This window comes from Phascolarctos cinereus, unplaced genomic scaffold (genome assembly GCF_003287225.1).
Source record: "Phascolarctos cinereus isolate Bilbo 61053 unplaced genomic scaffold, phaCin_HiC Scaffold_3;HRSCAF=262, whole genome shotgun sequence".
NCBI classification, from domain to species: Eukaryota; Metazoa; Chordata; class Mammalia; order Diprotodontia; family Phascolarctidae; genus Phascolarctos; species Phascolarctos cinereus.
In genome coordinates this window covers 89,064,657-89,084,922 of record NW_027555736.1, presented here as the reverse complement: position 1 = coordinate 89,084,922, position 20,266 = coordinate 89,064,657, and the positions used below count along the sequence as shown (strand labels likewise).

Here is a 20,266-nt window from a genome sequence, read left to right as displayed (position 1 = left end):
AATAAAAGCTGTCTACAATGCCTCCAGGCTCCACTTCCTTTCATCTCATTCTCTTTTTAACCTTCTACAACCTGGTTTCTGACCTCACCATTGCACTGAAACTGCTCTCTCCAAAGGTACTGATGATCCCCTAATTATCAGAACCAATGGCCTTTTCTCAGTCCTCATTCTTCCAGACCTCTCTGCAATCTTTGGTACTGTTAACCATCCTCTTCTTCTCAATATTCTTTTCTCTAGGTTTTTGAGTCACCATTCTTCCTGGTTTTCCTACCTGTCTGACCATACTCCAGCTTCCTTTGCTGGGTCCTCATCCAGGTCACACCCAGTAACTGTAGGTATCACTCAGGGCTCTGTCCTAGGCCCTGTTTTATTCCTGTACTATTTCACTTAGTGATCTCATCAGCTTCTGTGGATTTATTGATCATCTCTATGCTGATGGGTCTCAAATCTACTTTTCCAGCCCTAACTTCTCTGCTGATCTCCTGTCTCACATCTCCAGATACCTTCCTGATCTCTCAAACTGGGTGTCCAGTTAAACTCAATGTTACTAAACACATTATCTTTACCCCCTAAACCTATCCTGCCTTCCAAACTTCTCTATTACAGTGAAGAACATCACCATCCTCCTAATCCCTCAGGCTCACAATCTAGGTGTTATCCTCTGCTCCTCCCTATCCTTCACCCCTCACATCCAGTCTTGCCAGCATCCCTCAAACAGCCCCTTCTCTCCTTTAACACTGCCATCACTCAGGCTTAGGCTCTCATTGCCTCATGCCTGGACTATTGCAGTAGCCTGCTGGTGGGTCTGCCTGCCTCTAGTCTTCACTCCAATATATTCTTCATTCAGCTACTGGTGTGATTTTCCTGAAGTCCAGCTCTGGCCATGTCACTCTCCTACCAAATAAATGTAACTCTTTGTCACGTCCAGGATCAAATACAAAGTCCTCTGTTTTCAAAGCCCATAATAACCTAGTGCACTCCTACCTACCTTTCCAGTCTTCTTACACCTTTGACTTCCCCACATACTTTTCTGTCTAGTAACACTGACTTCCTTGCTATTCCACAAGTAAGACATTGGTCTCTCAGTTTTCAGCATTGTCTCTGGCTGTCCCCAGTGTCTGGAATATTCCCCTCCTCATCGCTATGTCTTGGTTTCTCTGAATTTCCTTCAAGTGCCATCAAAAATTCCACCTTGCACAGAAAACTTTTCCCAACTATCCTTCATGCTGATGCCTTCCCTCTGCTAATTATTTCCTGTATATAGCTTGTTTGTATAGATTTGTTTGCTTGTTTTCTCCCTCATTGGATTGTGAGCTCCTTAAGGCCAGGGCTTGTGTTTTGCTTCTGTTTGTACATCCAGTGCTTAGAGTGTCTGCTGCATAGTAGGTGCTTCATAAATGTCTGTTGACTGTCTATTATTAGTATTAAGGTTCCTGCTAGCTCTAAGTTCTATGATCACTGACTTGTTACTCTGTGAGTTCCCTCAGTGCCTGTGGCCTTCTCACCTGGCAACCTTCTACTTCTGTAGCCCCTTTTCCCACTGATGGGTTCCTTCCAGAGCCTCCATTTTAGGAAAGGGGACAGGCTGACCATCCTTCATTCCTCTCTCAGCTCTGCTTCTCACTCTTTGAACTTGGCTACCATGCCCCTGCATGGAGTACCTTCTAATTCCATATGACATATATACCTTTCACTTCCCTTTTATGTGTTGTCTTCCCCTAGTAGAATATAAACTCCTTGACGTCAAGACTTTTTGCTTGAATTTGTATGCCTAGCTCCTTGCACAGTGACATTAGTGTTCAAGAAATATTTGTTGACTGATAGCCCAAGGTAGATAGTTAAAGATGGAAAATATGTGTTTTTACATATACACACTCATAACATACATATGTACACCCATGCTCTCAATGCCTTTCTGTTTTAGACATACATGATAAGAAAAAAATTTTGTATTCTTCTTTCTTTTGTAGATGAAAAGGAAACAGTTGCATATTTCTCAGCACATTTTGAAGAGCAATTGAAAATTTACAAAAAACAGGTTGGCTTTGAAATCTAGTTATCACACTTTCCCCTCCATGTTTAGAAATGTTTTTACTCCGCAGGTTTCTCTCAGTGTGTATTTGTAAAATTTTTAGGAAAAATATCCGTTATCCAGAGAAGTAACTTCTAGATTGAGGGATGTCTGTATCTCTCATGTGTGTATTATATATATACATAAACACTAAAAGCACATTGAAACGGAAACTACATTCTTAATATACTTTTAAGATTATTTATAGATCCAGCAACCAAATGGTTTGAACACTGTAAGCAATCTAGTCACAAATTCTTATAAATCTGGATTTTTACAATTGCGTAGGAAAAAAGTTGTTAGTAGCATGAATTAACTTCATAATTTATAACTGGGGAAATCATTCTTGCACTATCTTCCATGAAAAAAAAAGTATGATTCAGCAGGGATGACCTCAAGTTTCAGAGATGTAGTGAAATCTAACTTTTGGCTTGTTTTCCCTTCTCCTTTCCTTTCTTTGACAGGTTATCATTAATTTGGTAGATCAAGCAGGAAGAGAAAAGATTATTGGAGATGCTTACCTCAAGCAGGTGTTACTTTTCAACAACTCAAATCTCACTTATGTTTCATTTGACTTTCACGAACATTGGTAAGGTGACTTCCTTGAAATGTTCTTTGAGCCATTGGAATGTAAGTGACTGTGTGATAAGAGCTAGTTTTACTAACTTGCAGTTATCTTATTTGTAAAATAAATGGTTGGATTAAGTAATTTCCAAGGTCCTTTCCAGTTTCCAACCTGAGGTACTTCTGTTTAATGGGAAATCATATTTCTTCTTAGCCTTAAAACAAACAAATTTTTTTATATTTGATTTCCATGTAAACATAGTTTTGATTAATTTTTTGAATCATTTGTCCTTTTTACTCTATATTTGTGTTTTCTTTTTGCCTTAAAAAGGTTTGGAGAGGTATGTGTGTGTGTGTGTGTGTGTGTGTGTGTGTGTGTGTGTGTGTATTTTCCCTTTCTGTCCTATCCTTTGCACTTGTGGGAAAAGTTCCTTTTAATTCCTTTCTTTACAAAATCAGCCTGTGCTGCCTATTCTGAACACTTCTAACCAAGAATAAAACTCACATCCATTTGCTTTGAAAAAACTATGCAAAACAGGATACTTAATAGTTCTAAATTTGACTTCAGTTTTATACTATTATATATATAGTAGTCCTACTCCATAGCTCTGGCTCTAGCTAAGATCATTTATACAGTTAATGAGGTGGTGTTGGGCCAGTAACAATATGATAAATTACCCAACTTAACTGTTTTAATGTTGTACTTCATGGGCTTAGAGTCTGTACTTCATTGAACCATACAAATTGGCTTCAAATGTTTATGTAATTTATTTCTGTTACGTATATATTATACTGTACGTATTTCATACCATCATTTTTATCTTTAAAAAACTTACCAGATTTTAAAATATACCATTTTTCAATGTGTTTTAGCCGAGGAATGAAATTTGAGAATGTTCAGACCCTAACGGATGCCATTCATGACATTATTCTGGATATGAAGTGGTGTTGGTAGGTAATATTTAACAAAACTAACATTTTTGCAAGATTCTGATATTTATGCCTTTTGCTGCCAATAAACACTAAATTAACTTGCTGAGAATTTATTTGGTCTCCCAAGTCTCATCATTTTCTTGTGTGTTCCTAGAAATTTAGTTATTTTGCTTTTGGGGGAGAAGTCATAAGTTAGATGAATAAAAAACATGGCTTAGGCCATCTAAATTTCACTGGGTTTTTTTTGTGTCTAGATCTGTCTCAACATTTTTTAATGAAAATAAATTGACTTAGAGTATTGCTTCTTAATCAGTGTTTAATTTTAATGAAAAGGATGATGGTCAATGATATTCATTGACTACTGACAAGCTATATTATGAGAACTGCCTAGTCCAGAGGCTTGTAGATAGTAGGGTACTCAATAAATAGTAGTGGAATAAGTGAATACTGACAGAACGTTAAGAGAAAATTAACTTATGGGAGATTTAGATTGCACGTCCTGAAGGCATGTTGATTGCAGGACAGAAGTTAAGAAAAGAAGGCTACTTAATTTCTTAAACATCTTCAGGGAAGGAGTAAATTAGGTTGCTGTGGTCTTGATGAAGTAGATGATCTTATACTTGTAGAGAAATTAGGTAACCACTGAATTCCTATCCAAACTTACCAACGTAGCTTGAAGCAATTAGAGTAAAACCTAGTCAGTAGACAAGTTTCCTTAGTCAGTTACGTCAGATCTTGATATAATTCATCATATGCTTAGCTTAGGTATCAGATTTTTGTTAAAAGTTATGCATCTTTGAACTTGTATTTTGGAGATTCATCAGTCAGAGCTTAGGTGAGCCTGAAATTCAGTCAGCTTGATCAGTAAGAACGAAATCTATTTTATTTCAAGAAACATTTAATATGCTATGAAGTGACAAATTTGCAGAAAATTACACTAAGTGTTACTAAAATAGCCTCCTCTGGTTTTTTGAAGGGTTGATCAAGCAGGGGTAATATGTAAACAGGAAGGGATTTTTCGAGTCAATTGCATGGACTGCTTGGATCGTACAAATGTAGTACAAGCTGCTATAGCAAGAGTGGTCATGGAACAGCAGGTATGTTTAAATTTTATATTAAATTTTTTTCTAATTAATTGAATTGCATTATAAAAAGCACTAGTCTTGAAGTCAGAAGACTTTGGTTCAGATGCTGGCTTGATTACTGATGTCTGACTAGGAATGTAAATCTTTTGACCTTCAGTTTTCTTAACTTATAAAGGCAGAGGCTTTGAACTAGATGAGTCCAAAGATTCCTTCCAAATTCTATGAACTGAGGTAATGATTCTTATGATTAAAAAGAAAAAATTGTTAAAACTTATAATGGAAGAACATCCTTATACTGAGTAGTAACATTTTTATGAGTATTAATTTCAAAGATGCAAATCTTGACATTTTGAAACTTGCCGACTGTTTATAAAAGTGTGATGTAGTTAATTTGTTTTTCATTTCACATTGATATTCTGTTGCTTCTGCTGTTTAAATTTGTTGAAGTGAAATATTACTATGTGGACCTTCATGCCAAAAATTACATGAAGCCATTCCAAATATTTTGTTTATACATCTTTGACACATGGCAAGTGTTACTTTTCTTGCAATAGACAACGCTATTTCTTTTCTTTAAAAGTACTTAATTTTGTATGTACTTTATGTTTTCTTTATTCTATTGCTTTGCATTAATCAGTTACTATATTTTTAAATTTTAGCTAAAGAAATTAGGTGTGATGCCCCCTGAGCAACCATTGCCAATGAAATGCAATCGAATCTACCAGATAATGTGGGCAAATAATGGTGATTCCATAAGCAGACAGTATGCTGGAACAGCAGCTTTAAAGGTATTTTTTTTTAAGTAGCATACATTTGACCATCATTTATCCAGCCACTATTAGGATTTGGTTTAGAAGTAACTTTTGAAAATATCAACCTTGTTAAGTTGCATGAATTTTTCTATGTGATAGGGTCTTTGGAAATCCCAAAATACTCAGTGACAGACTTAAGGGACTGTACCTCAATAATTTTTACACGAATTGTGAGAACTTGGGTATTGTTGCTTGCATCACATAACACCCATGTTATTATTTATACATACCTAGAGCTTTAAGGGTTTAACAGACATCAAACATTTCATCTTTTTGGTGAAATGACACGTGGGGGAAAAATTGTAGTAATTGAAGAAAGTAATTAGAAATCCATTTACATTTTCTTGTTTCAAAGCATAGGGAAAGATGTTAACTGTGGAGACCCAAGTTCAATGTCTACTTCTCACCTTTGTTGGTGAGCTAACTAAATAGCAACATGTCAATCTTAAATCAGTGGACCTAGAATAGGTTCATAGGATCATTCAGCTTTAAAACTGGAAGGGGCCTTTAAAGATCATCTAATTCAAGCCTTTCATTTGACAGATAAGTAATTGCACTTAAGAGAGGTTAAGTGATTTGTTCAGCTAAAGTTTCACATGTAATTTTTAGCAAAAACAACATCTTTGCTTCCAGACTTCCGCATCCAGGGTTCTTTTAATTACATTGTCATAGACATAAAGGTAATGCATCATAGTGGATAGAGTTGAGTTTAAGGTTGGAAAGACCTAGATTCAAATTCTGGCTCTGATACTTCTCTGCACAAGTCCCTTGAAATCTCTATGCCTTGGCTAACTCCCTAGGACTTAGCTACTAAGGCATAGTTCTTCAGTTGATGAAATCACTGGTTCTTTGCACATATGGTAACTAATTACCAGACTCTTATTTCATGGATTTCAGTATCCTCAACTCCAGATGCCTTTTATTAACCCTCATGTTCCTTGTCCTTCCACTTCTTTTCAATATTAGGCATTGCTCACTCCTTTGTTCTTGAAATTTCTACCATTATTTCCCACAACACTATACCATCCTGGTTATCTTCCTCTCTTTCTTGACTATTCTTCTTTTCCTTTGCTCGTTTTTTGTGCTTGTTAAATGTGAGCATCTCCAGGGTTCCACCTGAGCCTTCTTCTCTCTGTATATTCCCTTCTTTCATGATCCTGTCTTCTTTCAACATTTTAATTAATCACCTTTATGGAGATTGCTCACCAAATCTCTACTTCTGTTCTCAAGCTCTCCCCTCAACAACAGTTTCCCTGTTTCAGAATGTCTGCTAGACATTTCCATCTACATGCTTCAACATCACCTCAAGTTTAAAAAAAATGGAGCTTATCTATGTTCGCCCAAACCAACTTCTCCCAACATCCTCATTTCTATCGAAGGTCCCACTGTTTTCCAACATCACACTTTTGTTCAAAGCCTTAGAGTAATCCTTATCTCACATATAATCAGTCACCAGGTTTAAAGGAAATCTTTTTATCCAGCTCTTCCTTCAGTTTCCTCTGCCACCAACTTAATTCTCTCTTCTAATTTGGTCTGTACCTTTTGACTGATATCCCTATTTTCATTCTCTTTCCTGCAGTGCCATTGTCTGATGTCTTTCTGAAGGATTGTTGATTCTGTTCTTTCTTTCCTCTCTGCCCTTCCCCTTTCATAAGCCTTAAAGTGGCTTCCTATTGTTTACCCAGTAAAGGCCAATCTAATTACCCTGGCACCATCAGCTGATTTCACCTTCTGCACATGTTCCTTTTTCCTCAGCTAAACAGGATCACTCACCATTTCTTGAACATGTTTTGTGCTAGCTTGCCTTCATGTTGCTAATACCATTCCCTGTGTTTGGAATGTTCTCATCTCTACCTGTTGAAATCCCACCTATTCTTCAAACCTTTGCTGATATGTATCATCTTCTTTGATTTTCCTAGTCAGATATTCTTTTCCTTCTTGAATCTCCAAATTCTTTTATAGATACTTCTTTAGAGTTTCATTTTTATCTTTTTAACTTCTTCTGTCTCTAAGCACCTTGCTCACTAAGGTTTTAATGAATAAATTAATACGTTTCTTTTCAAATCATGCCTTCCTCTTATACCAAGTGAAATTAGTACTTAGAAACAATTACTCCTTGCTTTTCTTCATGGCAATGGCCCATTTTTTATCATACTTTTTTTTTTACACCATATACCATTTTTACACCATATCTTAAATACAGGTCATGGTTGGTAATTTGTTGGAGTTTATTTACACCTACAGCTTGTCTCTTCCATTGTTCTTAGAGTCACTTGCAGTTCCATTATTTGAAGGTGTATAGCTTCACTGGGAAAATATTAGGGTTAGAGATAGATTTTTATGCCTGGGAACAGCTTGAGATCATTAATAGTGTTGGGTAATTTTTGAAATGCAATCCAGTCTTCTTTTCCTATACAATTTTTGGTCCAGATCATTGTCTACTTGCTCTACATTTCCTTATATACAGGGTTTCCCAGAAGTCTTAACTGCAGTTAAAAATTTTTCTTTTGTATTTCTTTAGTTGTGTGAATTTTGAATAACGAATTTTAAATTTTAACAAGAGGGGGCACTCTGTCCTTATGTATTAATGTATGTGTAACAGTTTCTAGAAAACACTTTCTCAGATGGTGGACTGCAAGACAACCTCAGGCAACTGATTTATCCCTAATTTTTTTGTTTAGATTACTCTAAGTCTAAGAGGGATAAGTTGAGGTTCCTCCACTAGTGTAGTTTTACTGTCTATTTCTTATAGCTTATTTAACTTTTCCTTTAAGAATTTAGATGCTATGCCATTTGGTGCTTATATGTTTAGTGTTAATATTAATTTATCCATTGTCTATGGTACCTTTTAGCAAAACGTAGTTTCCTTCTTGTAGATCTAATTTTGCTTTTGCTTTTTCAGAGAGTATGATTGCTACCCTTACCTTTTTTTTAAAAACTAATGCTGAAGCATAATAGATTCTTCTCCAAGCCGTGGTGGGTGTGTGTGTGTGTGTGTGTGTGTGTGTGTGTGTGTGTGTGTGTGTGTGTGTGTGTGCATGCGTGCGTGTGTGTGTGTGTGTGTGTGTGTGTGTGTGGTAAACAACATATTGTTGGATTCTAGTTTCTAATCCATTATTTTATTCTCTTTCATTTTATGGATGAGCACATTCCATCAACATTCAGTTAGAACTCCTGTGTAACTCCAGCCTTTTCTCTCATACTTTTCCCTCTTTTTTTCCCCCTGCACTCTCTTTAAGAGTTTATGTTGGTTCTGGTTAATGCCTCCTTTAATCTATCTTCTCTCTAATTCCTCCACCCTAGCTCACCCTGTCTTTTTCCCTTAACTGCTTTCATTCCTATTTCTCTCTTTGGTAAGTTATACTTTTATATTTTTTTATATGTGTGTGTGTATGTATCCTTCCCTTCTATGACCAGTGCAGATAATAGTGATGAGAAAACCCTCATTATCCGCTACTTATTGTATACATTCTTCCTTGAGCACCCTGTTTATCTGAGATAATTTTCCTTTTTGTTTCTCTCTTTTCCCCCTCTCCCAGTGTGTTCCTTTCTTCCCACCATTTCTTTTTTTGTTTTAAAATCATCAACTCATCACATAACAGAATAACTTTCAGGCCCTCTATCTAATTAGATTTCCTCTGTGATTCCTAATGATGGTAGAGTTATGAGGGGCTACATGTGTCATCTCTCCGTATAAGAATGTAAATAGTTTAACCTTGTTTAGTCATAGCTTACTCATGGTTCCCTTTTTATCCTGCTCTTGACTGCTGTTTGTGTGTCAGATTTCTACTCAGCTCTGGTCTTTTCATTATGAATGCTTAGAAGGCCTCTATTTCATTAAAGATACATTTATTCCCTGAGTATAGTCAGATTTGCTGGGTAAGGCATTCTTGGTTGTTATCCTAGATTCTTTGCCTTCTGGAATATTATTCCAGACTCCCTACTTCCTTATCGTGGTGGCTGCTGAGTCTTGTGTGGTCCTGACTGAGGCTCTTCAGTACTTGAATTCTTTCTTTCTGGCTGACTGAAGTACTTTTTTCCTTGTCTTTGGAGCTCTGGAGTTTGTAAGATGCCTGGGAGTTTTTATTTTGGAGTTTTCTTTAGGAATGTGAAGACTGGATTCTTTCCATTTCTGCTTTACCCTCTGGCTCTGTGTGTGTGTATTTTTTAATGATTTCTTGAAATAGCATGTCTAGGCTCTTTTGTTGTTCAAAGCTTTTTCAGATAGTCCAATGATTCTTAAATTATCTCTCCTCAATCTGTTTATCTCATGGGGTCATTAGTTTCCATTTGGCAATTCTAATTTTCAGTAAGGTTTTGTACCTCTTTTTCCAAGCTATTATTTCTTTTTATATCTTTCTTCCCCAACTCTTGCTTCTTTTTCTTTTTCCTCTACCACTCTCATTTAGTTTTTTAAATCATTTTTTAACTCTTTTATAAAAACTTTGCTAGAAAGTTTTGTAATTTTGTGCAAGCTGCATTTTTTTCTTCAAAGCTTAGCTTGTAGATGTTTTCACATCCTCTTCTTCTGTATCTATGCCTTTAGCTTCCTTGTCGCTGTAATAGCATTTTATGGTTGGGTTCTTTTTTTAATTTGCTTATTCTTCCAGCCTAACTCTTAGCTTTCTACTTGATTTTAGTGCTGGGCTCTACATTTCTAGGGGCAATGTTTGGCCTGAGCTTCTCTTAAATCTTTCTGTTGCTTTTATAGCTTAGTCCAGGGCCCTGCAAACTTTTTTTTTTTATTAGGCAATTGGGGTTAAGTGACTTGCCCAGGGTCAGACAGCTAGTAAGTGTGAAGTGTTTGGTCTGAGGCCGGATTTGAACTCAGGTACTCCTGACTTCAGGGCCGGTGCTTTATCCACTGTGCCACCTGGCTTTCCCGGCCCTGCACACTTTCAGTGCTCCCAAAGAATCCTAGAGGTGAGGTCTTTCCACTGATCTCATCTCTGCAGGTTCCTGATCCAGGTTTGGATCCGTTGGCTTGTTCTTGATGGTTTTAGTGAACTACTGCCAGACTCAGCTACTAAGAGCTTGCTTTGAGGCTCTGTAGATTCAGAGCAGTTGAACTGCTGGCTCCCCTTTGGCCTGGGACTCTTACACTGGTTATTTCAATGCAGGCTTCTACACAGAGCTTGAGGCTAGAACTGAGTCCCTGCCCTGTTCCTAGGAAGTTTTGCTTCTAGAACTTACTCCCCGTTTGGTTATACAGCTGGGCTCCACTCTTGCTGGCTTAACAGTGCCCGATGGCCCCCGTCCTTCAGCCAGTGCTAGTTCTAGGATCCTCTAGGATCACTGTCTTTCAGTCCCTGGTGCTGGAATGCTCTGCATTGCATGCTCCTATGGTGGCTAGACCCCGGCCCTAGTCTCTGCAAATTTGTCTGTTTCCATAAGCCACCCTGGGTTGGAAGAAAGTATTCACATGACTTTTTCTTAGAGTTCCTGATCAGAATTTGTCTGTTGTGTTTTCTAGGTCTTTATGGAGGGGCTTTAGTGGGAATCTGGGTTTAGCTGTTTCTTCTCCCTCTGTTGTCTTGATTCTGCCCCTCTATCTCTATGACACATTAAAACTGTTAGGTATGCATCAAACTTCCTTCTTCAGATGGTCTTAAGGCTAGTCGCTGAGCAGCAGCTAATGAAAGTTTTAGAAAGTTTAGTAGGATGATGTATAACACAAGGCATGAGTTATGCTAAATTTCAATGTGAAATGTACCAATATTTAAACATTTTAAATAACTTTTCAAATATTTTACTTTATAAGTTTGTTGTATTTTTACTGCCGAAGTTATTAAAACTTAAAACTTAACTAAGACTTTTGGGAATACTCTGTATGTGCTTATGGACCCAGTGGGTTGCCCTTGCATCTGAGTGCCATAATTGGAGTAATATGCATTGCTCCTCTACTTTTTTTTTTGTTTGTGGATTAAGATGATGCTTTTTGAATGTCTATGGATTTTATTATGACTTCACAAGTATGGTTGATACCATATTGCTTGGCTTCTCAAGCAATGAGGGAGGGGCAGGAGGGGGAGAATTTGGAACACAAAAATTTTACATATGATGGGGAAATATTTCAAAATAGAAACTGTCAGGTATGTGGAATATAGCAGAAATGATTAGCTCAATAATGAATAGAAAATCGCAGTGTAAGTTAAGACTTAAGTGTGTGAACTAGTGGAAATTCTTAGTATACTAATGTAGTTAAAAAAGATCCCTCGATATAATGAATATAGAATTTTTAGCAAGAATCCTACAGAGGAGATGCCAGTGGATTACTAATTGATTCCTGTTTAGAAAACTTCTAGTTTCTAGGCAGGCCTTGTAGTCTGAAGGATGGAAAAGTGAAGGAGGCAAATGGAAAACAGAGACAGTGCTTTTCAAACCCTGGCATATAAAACTTGGAAGGGAGGCAGGCCAGAAAGAATAGAGCCTCAAAGCCTCAAACCTATGCTTTCTTGCTCAACCAAAGGGAATAGAGGGCAAAATTGAGAGGGACCACAGAAGGCTCAGTCTTAAAATCCTTGTTACTGTATCAGACCACATGTTCTTCTTTCAGAGATGACCTATAGCTCTTATTTTCTGTTGTCCAAGCTCTGCTATGTCTGAAAGTCAGTTTTAAGGGCTCCATCTAACTACTCCATTAGTAAACAAAAAGCTGCCTCTTCGTTTCAGTCCACATGATTTATTGGGGATCACAGTTTGGAATTCTTAATAGCAAGCATTCCCTGACATTTAGAGACCTTTCTTTCCTGAAAGGGGATGTCTTATCTTGGCAGGAACTGAAGGGAAGGGAGAGGCAAGTTATTCTACCCTTCTCTCCATCCCAAATGCTTACAAGGTAACTTGTAGCAGCTATAAATTAGAACTGCACAGGATGGCTGAGCAGGCAGGCTTTATAACCAGACATTCGTAAGTCCTTCAGTTCTTAAGGGACTGAAGGGATTGTTGAATTCAACTCAAATTCTCCTGTAACAGAATCTTGTCCTGTTGATTATTATATGAATAGATGGATTTTGGAGGGGCTTAGAAGTCTTTTTTTGTTATATGTAAATGATAGTGTTTATAGTAACTATAACAGTCTCTAGGAATTCCACAGAATGCCACATATGGCAAGAAGACTAAAAAGATGTTCTGTATTGTAGACTACAAATAGTATGATTAATGTAGTCATGGCATAGTCTCATATTAGAGTATCTAGACCATTTTATAGAATAGAACAAACTAACCTTTAAAACCATTTTATATAAATTTTTTGGAAAGGTATATATGTCTTAGGCAGTGTGGTCAGCCTCAAAGCCAGGAACACCTGGGTTCAATTTCTGTCTCTGACATATACTGACTTGAGTGACCCAGGACAAATCATTTAACCTTTCAGTATTTGAGGCAACTCTTGGTTCTAGAGGAGGTGCTGACTTGTACTAGTAGAAATTTCTCCATATGGGAGTTCTCTGTACAATGAAATCACAAGTCTGTTCCTGTAGAGTTCGTGTCATGACCGATTGTGTCACGTGGGTGACCTTAGTATTGTGTAGTGAGGGCTTGTTTAGATGATCCCTAAAATTCTTTCTAGCCCTGGCGAGGAATTCTTTTTCTAAGTATATTTTATAGGAACCAAAGTTTTAAACTTTATGGCATGTATAGTTTTCAAAACCCTAGGTTTTAGACTTGTATTGGTATTTTCTTAAACCTAATTTCTTGGTACTTGTCATAATCGGCTTAATTAACTGGTTGAAATAACATTTTCTCTTAACAGGGTGACTTCACTAGGACTGGTGAAAGGAAATTGGCAGGAGTCATGAAAGATGGAGTTAATTCTGCTAATAGGTATTACCTGAATCGCTTTAAGGATGCTTACAGACAAGCAGTTATAGGTAAGAAGCTTTTCCCTTCCCTAAGTTGTGATGGCTAGTCCATTCATTTCTTTTCTTGGATGAATATTTTTGGGAAACAAAAGATTTAGTGTAGAATAACATTTCTGTTTTATAATATACCTTGTGTTTTATATTGTGCATCTTTCCAAAGAGATGACCTTTTTTTAAATGTTGGTTGATGTTAGTTACCTAGACTGCTGCTAATAAAATAAACCATCTCTCTATATAAGTATTTGTCTCTTTGCTTCTAATACAACAGAGCCAGTGAGGTTGGGGTGGCATACAGAATGAGGTGTTTAAAGCCACTGCCTCACAGGATGAAAGTTATATGAGCCAGGACCTTTCTTGTCAGCAGAAATGCAGCTCTTAGAACTCATTCCCCCCCCCACCACCACTTCCCTCTTTCTGTCAAGAGCACTACCATTGTTCCAGTCACCTAAGGTCACAATCTAGAAGTAATCTCTGGCTTTTGGCTTTCACATCCCCACATCTAACTGCTCACCACGTTTTGTCAGTTTTCTGTCTTCAGCACTCCTCCCATCTGTGTCTTCTCCACTCACACAACGAACCCCCGGCTCTTCATTACCTTTTACCTGACTGACTGTAGTCCTCTTCCTTAAGTGTTCTCCTGATTTCTGTCTCTTCCTTTTCTAATTCCTTCTCCACCCAGATGCCAAATTGATTTTCTGATTGCACAAGAAGCTTTAGTGGCTCCCAATTGCCCCTAAGATAAAATTCAAACTACTCTCTCGTTTCAGGTAATTGCACATTCCTTTTCACTGTGTCTTCTATGCTACAGTCAAACTGGCTCCTTAGAGTCCTTGCCTTCCCCACCCATGCCTGTGACGATCCATTTGTCCTTTGAAGGCTGCTTTCAAAGGCCGTCAAGAAGCCATTCCAGATTTCCTAATTGTCTTTCTCCAGATCGCTTTGTGTTTATTCTGTATGTGTCCTATATCTATTTTGAACATGGTTGAATGTTTTAGGGGCATCTAGGTGGTTCAGTGGATAGAATGCTGGCTTTGTAGTCAGGAAGACCCAAGTTCAAATATATCCTCAGACACTTACTAGCTGTGTGACCCTAGACAGGTCACTTAACTCTATTTGCCTCAGTTTCCTCATCTATAAAATGAGCTGGAGAAGGAAATGGCAAACCACTTCAATATCTTTGCCAGGAAAACCTCAAATGAGGTCATGAAGAATTAGACATGACTGAAACAACTGAACAACAAAGAATATTTAACTCTTTTGAGGGGCACCAGGACTGTTAGATTTTTATATGTTTATTTTTAACACCTAGCACAGTGCCTGACACATAGTAGGCACTTAAAAATGGTTGTTGTTTCACTAAAAGTAGGGAACACTCTTCTCGGGAAAGAATTTTTTAATTACTATGAGCTCCTTGCCGTGGATAATAATAGTCAACCTTTTTCTGTAAGCCAGGTTTATTTTTTTTCCTCTTAAAAGTACTACCTTGCAGATTATGTAGAATGAATGTTAGCATAATAGTTTATATCTATATAGTGGTTTATTGTTTACACTTTTCTCACAACCCTTGAAAGTAAGTGGTGAGGGGCAGCTAGGCAGCGCAGTGGATAAAGCACCGTTCCCCAAGTCAGGAGGACCTGAGTTCAAATCTGGCCTCAGACCAAACACTTGACACTTACTACCTGTGTGACCCTGAGCAAGTCACTTAACCCCAATTGCTTAAAACTTAAAAAAAAAATTAAAAAAAAAAAGAAAGTAGGTGGTGAAAGTATTATCCCCAATTATAGATGAATAAGCTCAGGCCTAAAAGTGACTTGCCTGAGATCACATAGCTGTCAAACATTGGAAGCTGGGACTTTAACTTCCTTTCTAGGACACCATACCATATTTTGTTTTTAAGATTATTTATGACTTTTATACTCACAAAGAATATATCAGCATGATTAGACTTCTTTCTGCAAAAAAATTTTGTTAAATATTGCTAATCTCTTGTCTTTATAGATTAGTCAGTGTTCTGTTTTATTGGTCTAAAATTTATTTTCCCCACATTTCTTGTGGTTGTTCACTTGTTTTAGTTGTGTCCAACTCATCGTGGCCCCATTTGAGGTTTTCTTTTCTTGGCACAGATAGAGGAGTGGTTTGCCGTTTCCTTCTCATTTTATAGATGAGGAAACTGAGGCAAACAGAGTTAAGTGACTTGCCCAGGGTGACACAGCTAATGTCTGAGGCTGGATTTGAACTCAGGTCTTCCTGACTCCAGGCTCAGCACTCTATCCATTGCACCATCTATCTTAATTTTTCAGTTTACTCCATAATCTTTAACATATGATGGTCAGAATCCATTATAGTTTGGGGTTTTTTTTTAACCACTGTGCTTACCTTCAGTCTCTGTTCTTTGTATTTTTTCTTATGTGATAAATTTTCAGAGTTTACAGTCCTTCCTATTTAAACTAATCCTGTTTTCCATTCTCTTTCCAAATTATAAACTAAGGTAATGACTTATGCTGACATTTCTTAAACTCTCCCCATTTCCTTCACTTTCTGCTTTAGATTTGATGCAAGGCATTCCTGTGACTGAAGATCTCTATTCCATATTTACAAAAGAGAAAGAACACGAGGCTTTGGATAAGGAAAATCAGAGAAGCCACCAGGAACTGATTAGCCAACTTTTACAGAGCTATATGAAATTACTGTTGCCTGATGATGAAAAATTCCATGGGGGATGGGCCCTTATTGATTGTGATCCAAGGTCAGTTTGAATTAGTACCCAGCCAGTTCCCTTTCTTAACCTTCTGATGCTAATGTCTTAATAGTTGATGGTCACGGGCAGTGTTTACTTAGGTAACAAAAGGTTTGGACTTCTGTGCATGGTGCATGGCAATTTACAAACACTTGGATAGCACATCATTTTAGGTAGTTCCTAAGTTGCATATGGCCTTTAAAATGTTCCATGTATTCTGGCTGTGCGCTCCCACAATGTTCTGTCACTCAGATAATCGTGCTGACTATAGCTGAGGGTGTTGTCCTTCTCAGGGAAATTGTTTTAATGTTTTGGTACTCCTTCACCATCTTTTTCACTACTCGTAGCTCAGTTAATTCTACCTTAGAATGTTGTGAAAGTGTTTTTAAACTACAATATGCTACATCAGTTTGGACTTTCATGTGTACTCAAGTCTTAGGGGTGGGAATCTGTGGCCTCAAGGCTACATGTGACCCTCTGGGTCCTCAAGTGTGGCCCTTTGACTGAATCCAAACTTCCCAGAATAAATCTCCTTAATAAAAGTTTGGATTCATTCAAAGACCCGGTAGCTCATTATGATGGGGAGGTTACAGTTCCTGGGGATTAATTAGCTCTTGAAAGTTCTGTCGTGTTGGAATGGTTTTGAGTACAGGCATGATGATGGATTGTAGGTTGAGAACAAGTTTGGAGAGACCACAGCACCAAGTCGTCATTTTGTATACTGTCAGTGGAGGTTGTAAGTATCTAGATCATGCGTCCTTGAAATAGTCTCTATGGAAACATCTTGGTTTTTAACTCCTTTTCTTCAGCTCTTGTCCAGTGAGCTCAGGAGCCTTCCCTCTGGCTACATTCATTTATGAATACCCCAAACAGTCCTCATCACAACTGAGAAGTATAGTATTGCTAGTGATAGTTGTTTCAAGAAATAGAAAGTAGATAAATTTTGAGATGAAATTACAGGGTAGAGATCCAGCCTCTAGAAGTCCTTCAGAAACAACTAGAAGCCTCCTTCACAATCTCAATATATGACTTGGTATCCCTTATCAAGTGTTGGTTTTTAAGAAAATCTTAAAACTAGATTAAATGGTTTATTACTTAATTTTTCTTTCTTTAAAAAAAAATCATTAGTATTCCAGTGTTATTATTTTTTCACCATAAAGGTCTTTTGTTAGCTAGCCTGAGATGCTGTTTCCATGGCAAAATGTTTTAAATGTAAAATCATAGATTTACAAAGGAACTTTCAGAATATAGCCTGTTTGTAAATTGAAGACTGCTTACATTTGACATGTCTGAAGGGGTTAATGCTACCTAGTCAATGCTGAACGAGGTTTTGAAAAGCAGAAGAACAAAGGATGAGATGACATTGGACTACTTTGGTCTTTGTTGAGATCGAATGGCTCAGACCTTTGGTGCAGAGCACTGTGCATGCAGCAGCTGTCCCAGCAGCTGTAGTGCAGCTGCAAGAAGATCTCGAAGTATGGCTCATTGGTTGGTCTCTTAGAGTGTTTATGTCATCATCAGGTTTCTGCAGATCAGACCGAGAGTCCAGACTTTCATTTCGGTATCACCTAATACTCGTTTCATTGCAGTACCATTGAGAGCAATTATTCCTTCCCTTCATTACTTTGGTGCATTTAATTTTTGACAGTGGCAAGTGGGAAAGGCAGTGGTTGTTGGATGATGGCCAACATGGACCGTATGAACTTGCCACTGTGTAAGATAGTGGTGGGAGAGAGAACAGAGCTTGGCTGCCCCATTTGTGTAAAACCGTCATGGCATGTAGGTGAAAAGTTGATCTCCACACCTTATGAACGTGGAAAAGGTTGAGCCAAAAATACAGATGTTATATGTGCAGTATGCTTTTGTGCCCCTATAGGAATACTGTAGACTTATGCTTTTTCCCTTTGACAATTGCAGTCAAAGGAATATGCTGAACCTTTGAAGGTTACTTTCCTATGCTGAAATTTCAATATATTATCTTAATAGAGATTGAGTTTTCTGTTCAGTTAATTTAATAGTTGACTAAAATGAGGTTGAGAGAGAGCAACATATTAATAAGATTAATCATGTTTCTCAACCTCTCCTTACTTTTGCCTTATTTTATGCTTTTCTCTACAACTTGACAAATATTTTCCTAGCTGTCAGGTCTTACATACATGTATGCTGTGATGTCACAGCTTTTTACTTCCAAAATGCTAGTTTTCTCTGAGGGGAAAGAGTCAGAGTCAACTGAATAATAATCAGAATAGTATTAAGTCCTCAGTTATTTGTGGATAGACTGTATATTTTATCTCTGAATTTTAAAAAATTCTCCTCTTTGTTTTTTTATGCAAAACTGTGCTTGATGGCTTGAAATGTGGATTGTCATGAAAATAATTTTTTCCTAATCCCTGCCATATTTTTTAGCCTTATTGATGCTACTCATAAAGATGTGGATGTGCTGCTACTGCTTTCTAACTCTGCATACTACGTGGCCTAGTAAGTTGCACATTGATTTAAAAGCTCTAATTTTAAAAAAAATTAGATGGTTTCTTAAGTAGGATATCACTTTTATATGATTCTATTATTTTTAACTGTTTAGTAGTTCTGAATTATTTTGCATACTCAAGAGGAATATTTTCTATTTTAATCTTTATTTTACTTCTTCCTATGTCTAGTTATGATGATGAAGTTGATAAAGTAAATCAGTATCAAAGACTGAGCCTGGAAAACTTGGAGAAAATAGAAATAGGTAAAATTTAAATATTTAGGTTGTTTAAATGCTATCCTGTTTCTTCAAAAGGGTGTTCAGGTTTAAGCAACTAATATGACTTTGTTTAGAATCAGAAAGCTACTGTAATAGCCCTCAAAATATTTTGGCTCTGAGCCAAATAGACAAGACAGATTTCTTTTAAAAAATCATGATTGAGTTATGTTTCTCTAGTGAAAAGTTAAATTTTTTCTCTCCTCCTTTAGACACAAATATATCACTATCGTGTTCAGAAATTCCAAAATCCTCCTATCTAACCATAACATACTGGTTTTCCACCTCTCCCTCTGCCTTTCCTTAATAAACCCTACTCTTTGCCTATACCATGACCTCCAGTCCCAAGACCACTTAGTTCTCTCTTGGGCCATGTAGGCTGCATTCTCTCCTTTGTTCCCCAATCTTGACCCCTTGGTGAACCAATTCAGCTCTGCACTATTCTCTTTGAGTCTCTAGCCCCTTTATCATTTAACTGATTATGCCCGGCCAAGCCTCAACCTTGGATTGCAATTGCCACCATCCAGTGTATACACACCTATATATGTGTGTAGCAGAATGAAGGTAGAAAATGTCACACAAGTGTTCTGATTGGTTTCACAACAAATCTATGTTATACAACTCCACTGGGCCCTCATTCTTCTAATTAGCCCTTCTATACTGGCCTTATCAACTTTCTCATCCCATTCACCACAGCAGCTCTTCTAAAACCTTTTCATCCCTCCTAAAGGTAACCTCCTATGGCCTCCCCTCCCCTCACCCTTTCAGCTGAGAACTTTGCCTCATATTTTACAGAAAAAATTGAGGCCATTTGTCATGAGCTTCCCTTTCTCCCCTCTTCCTCATTAATCAATCAGATGCCTTCTGACATTATCTTCTCCTCCACCCATCTCACATGATGAGGTGCCTTACTCCTTACTAAAATTAACATCTCTACCAGTGATCCCATCCCTCTCATCTCCAATAAATTGCTACCTCTGTTATCTCCACTCTATCATTTATTTCAATCTTCCCCTGTCTACTGCCTATGAACATGTCCGTGTCTTTTCCATCCTCAAAAAACCCTCACTTGATGCTTCCATCCCCACTAACTCTTATCCTTAATCTCTTGCCCTTTGTGGCTAAATTCCTCATAAAGGCCATCTATGATATGTGCCTCCACTTTCTCTCTACTCACTTCCTTCCCCTTAAAATCCACCCTTTGACCCTCATTGATCTACTGAAACTGCTTCCTCCTAAATTAACAATGGCGTCCTGTTTGTCAAATCCAATGACCTTTTTTCGGCGTTCATTCTTTCTTGGCCCCTCTGCAGCCTCTGATATTATTGATCACCTTCTTCTCCTTGATACTCTCTTCTGTCTAGGTTTTTGGGATTCAGCTCTCTCCTGGTTCTCTTCCTACCAATCTGATCCCTCCTTCTTAGTCTCCTTGGCCCAATCTTTGTCCATATCATATCTC

At 37.6% G+C, this 20,266-nt stretch overlaps 1 protein-coding gene across 6 annotated transcripts in view; it reads left to right on the top strand.

Moving 5' to 3' along the window:
• INPP5F (inositol polyphosphate-5-phosphatase F) overlaps nt 1-20,266 on the top strand; it is a 96,745-nt gene that overhangs the window by 71,072 nt on the left and 5,407 nt on the right. For all 6 annotated transcript variants that reach the window (XM_078151024.1, XM_020988226.2, XM_020988224.2 and 3 more), the window contains 9 exons: nt 1,971-2,038; nt 2,536-2,660; nt 3,509-3,586; nt 4,545-4,665; nt 5,313-5,441; nt 13,219-13,336; nt 15,875-16,073; nt 18,471-18,542; nt 18,722-18,795. In XM_078151024.1, the coding sequence (XP_078007150.1) occupies nt 1,971-2,038; nt 2,536-2,660; nt 3,509-3,586; nt 4,545-4,665; nt 5,313-5,441; nt 13,219-13,336; nt 15,875-16,073; nt 18,471-18,542; nt 18,722-18,795 (984 nt within the window). The remainder of the gene's footprint in view (nt 1-1,970; nt 2,039-2,535; nt 2,661-3,508; nt 3,587-4,544; nt 4,666-5,312; nt 5,442-13,218; nt 13,337-15,874; nt 16,074-18,470; nt 18,543-18,721; nt 18,796-20,266) is intronic.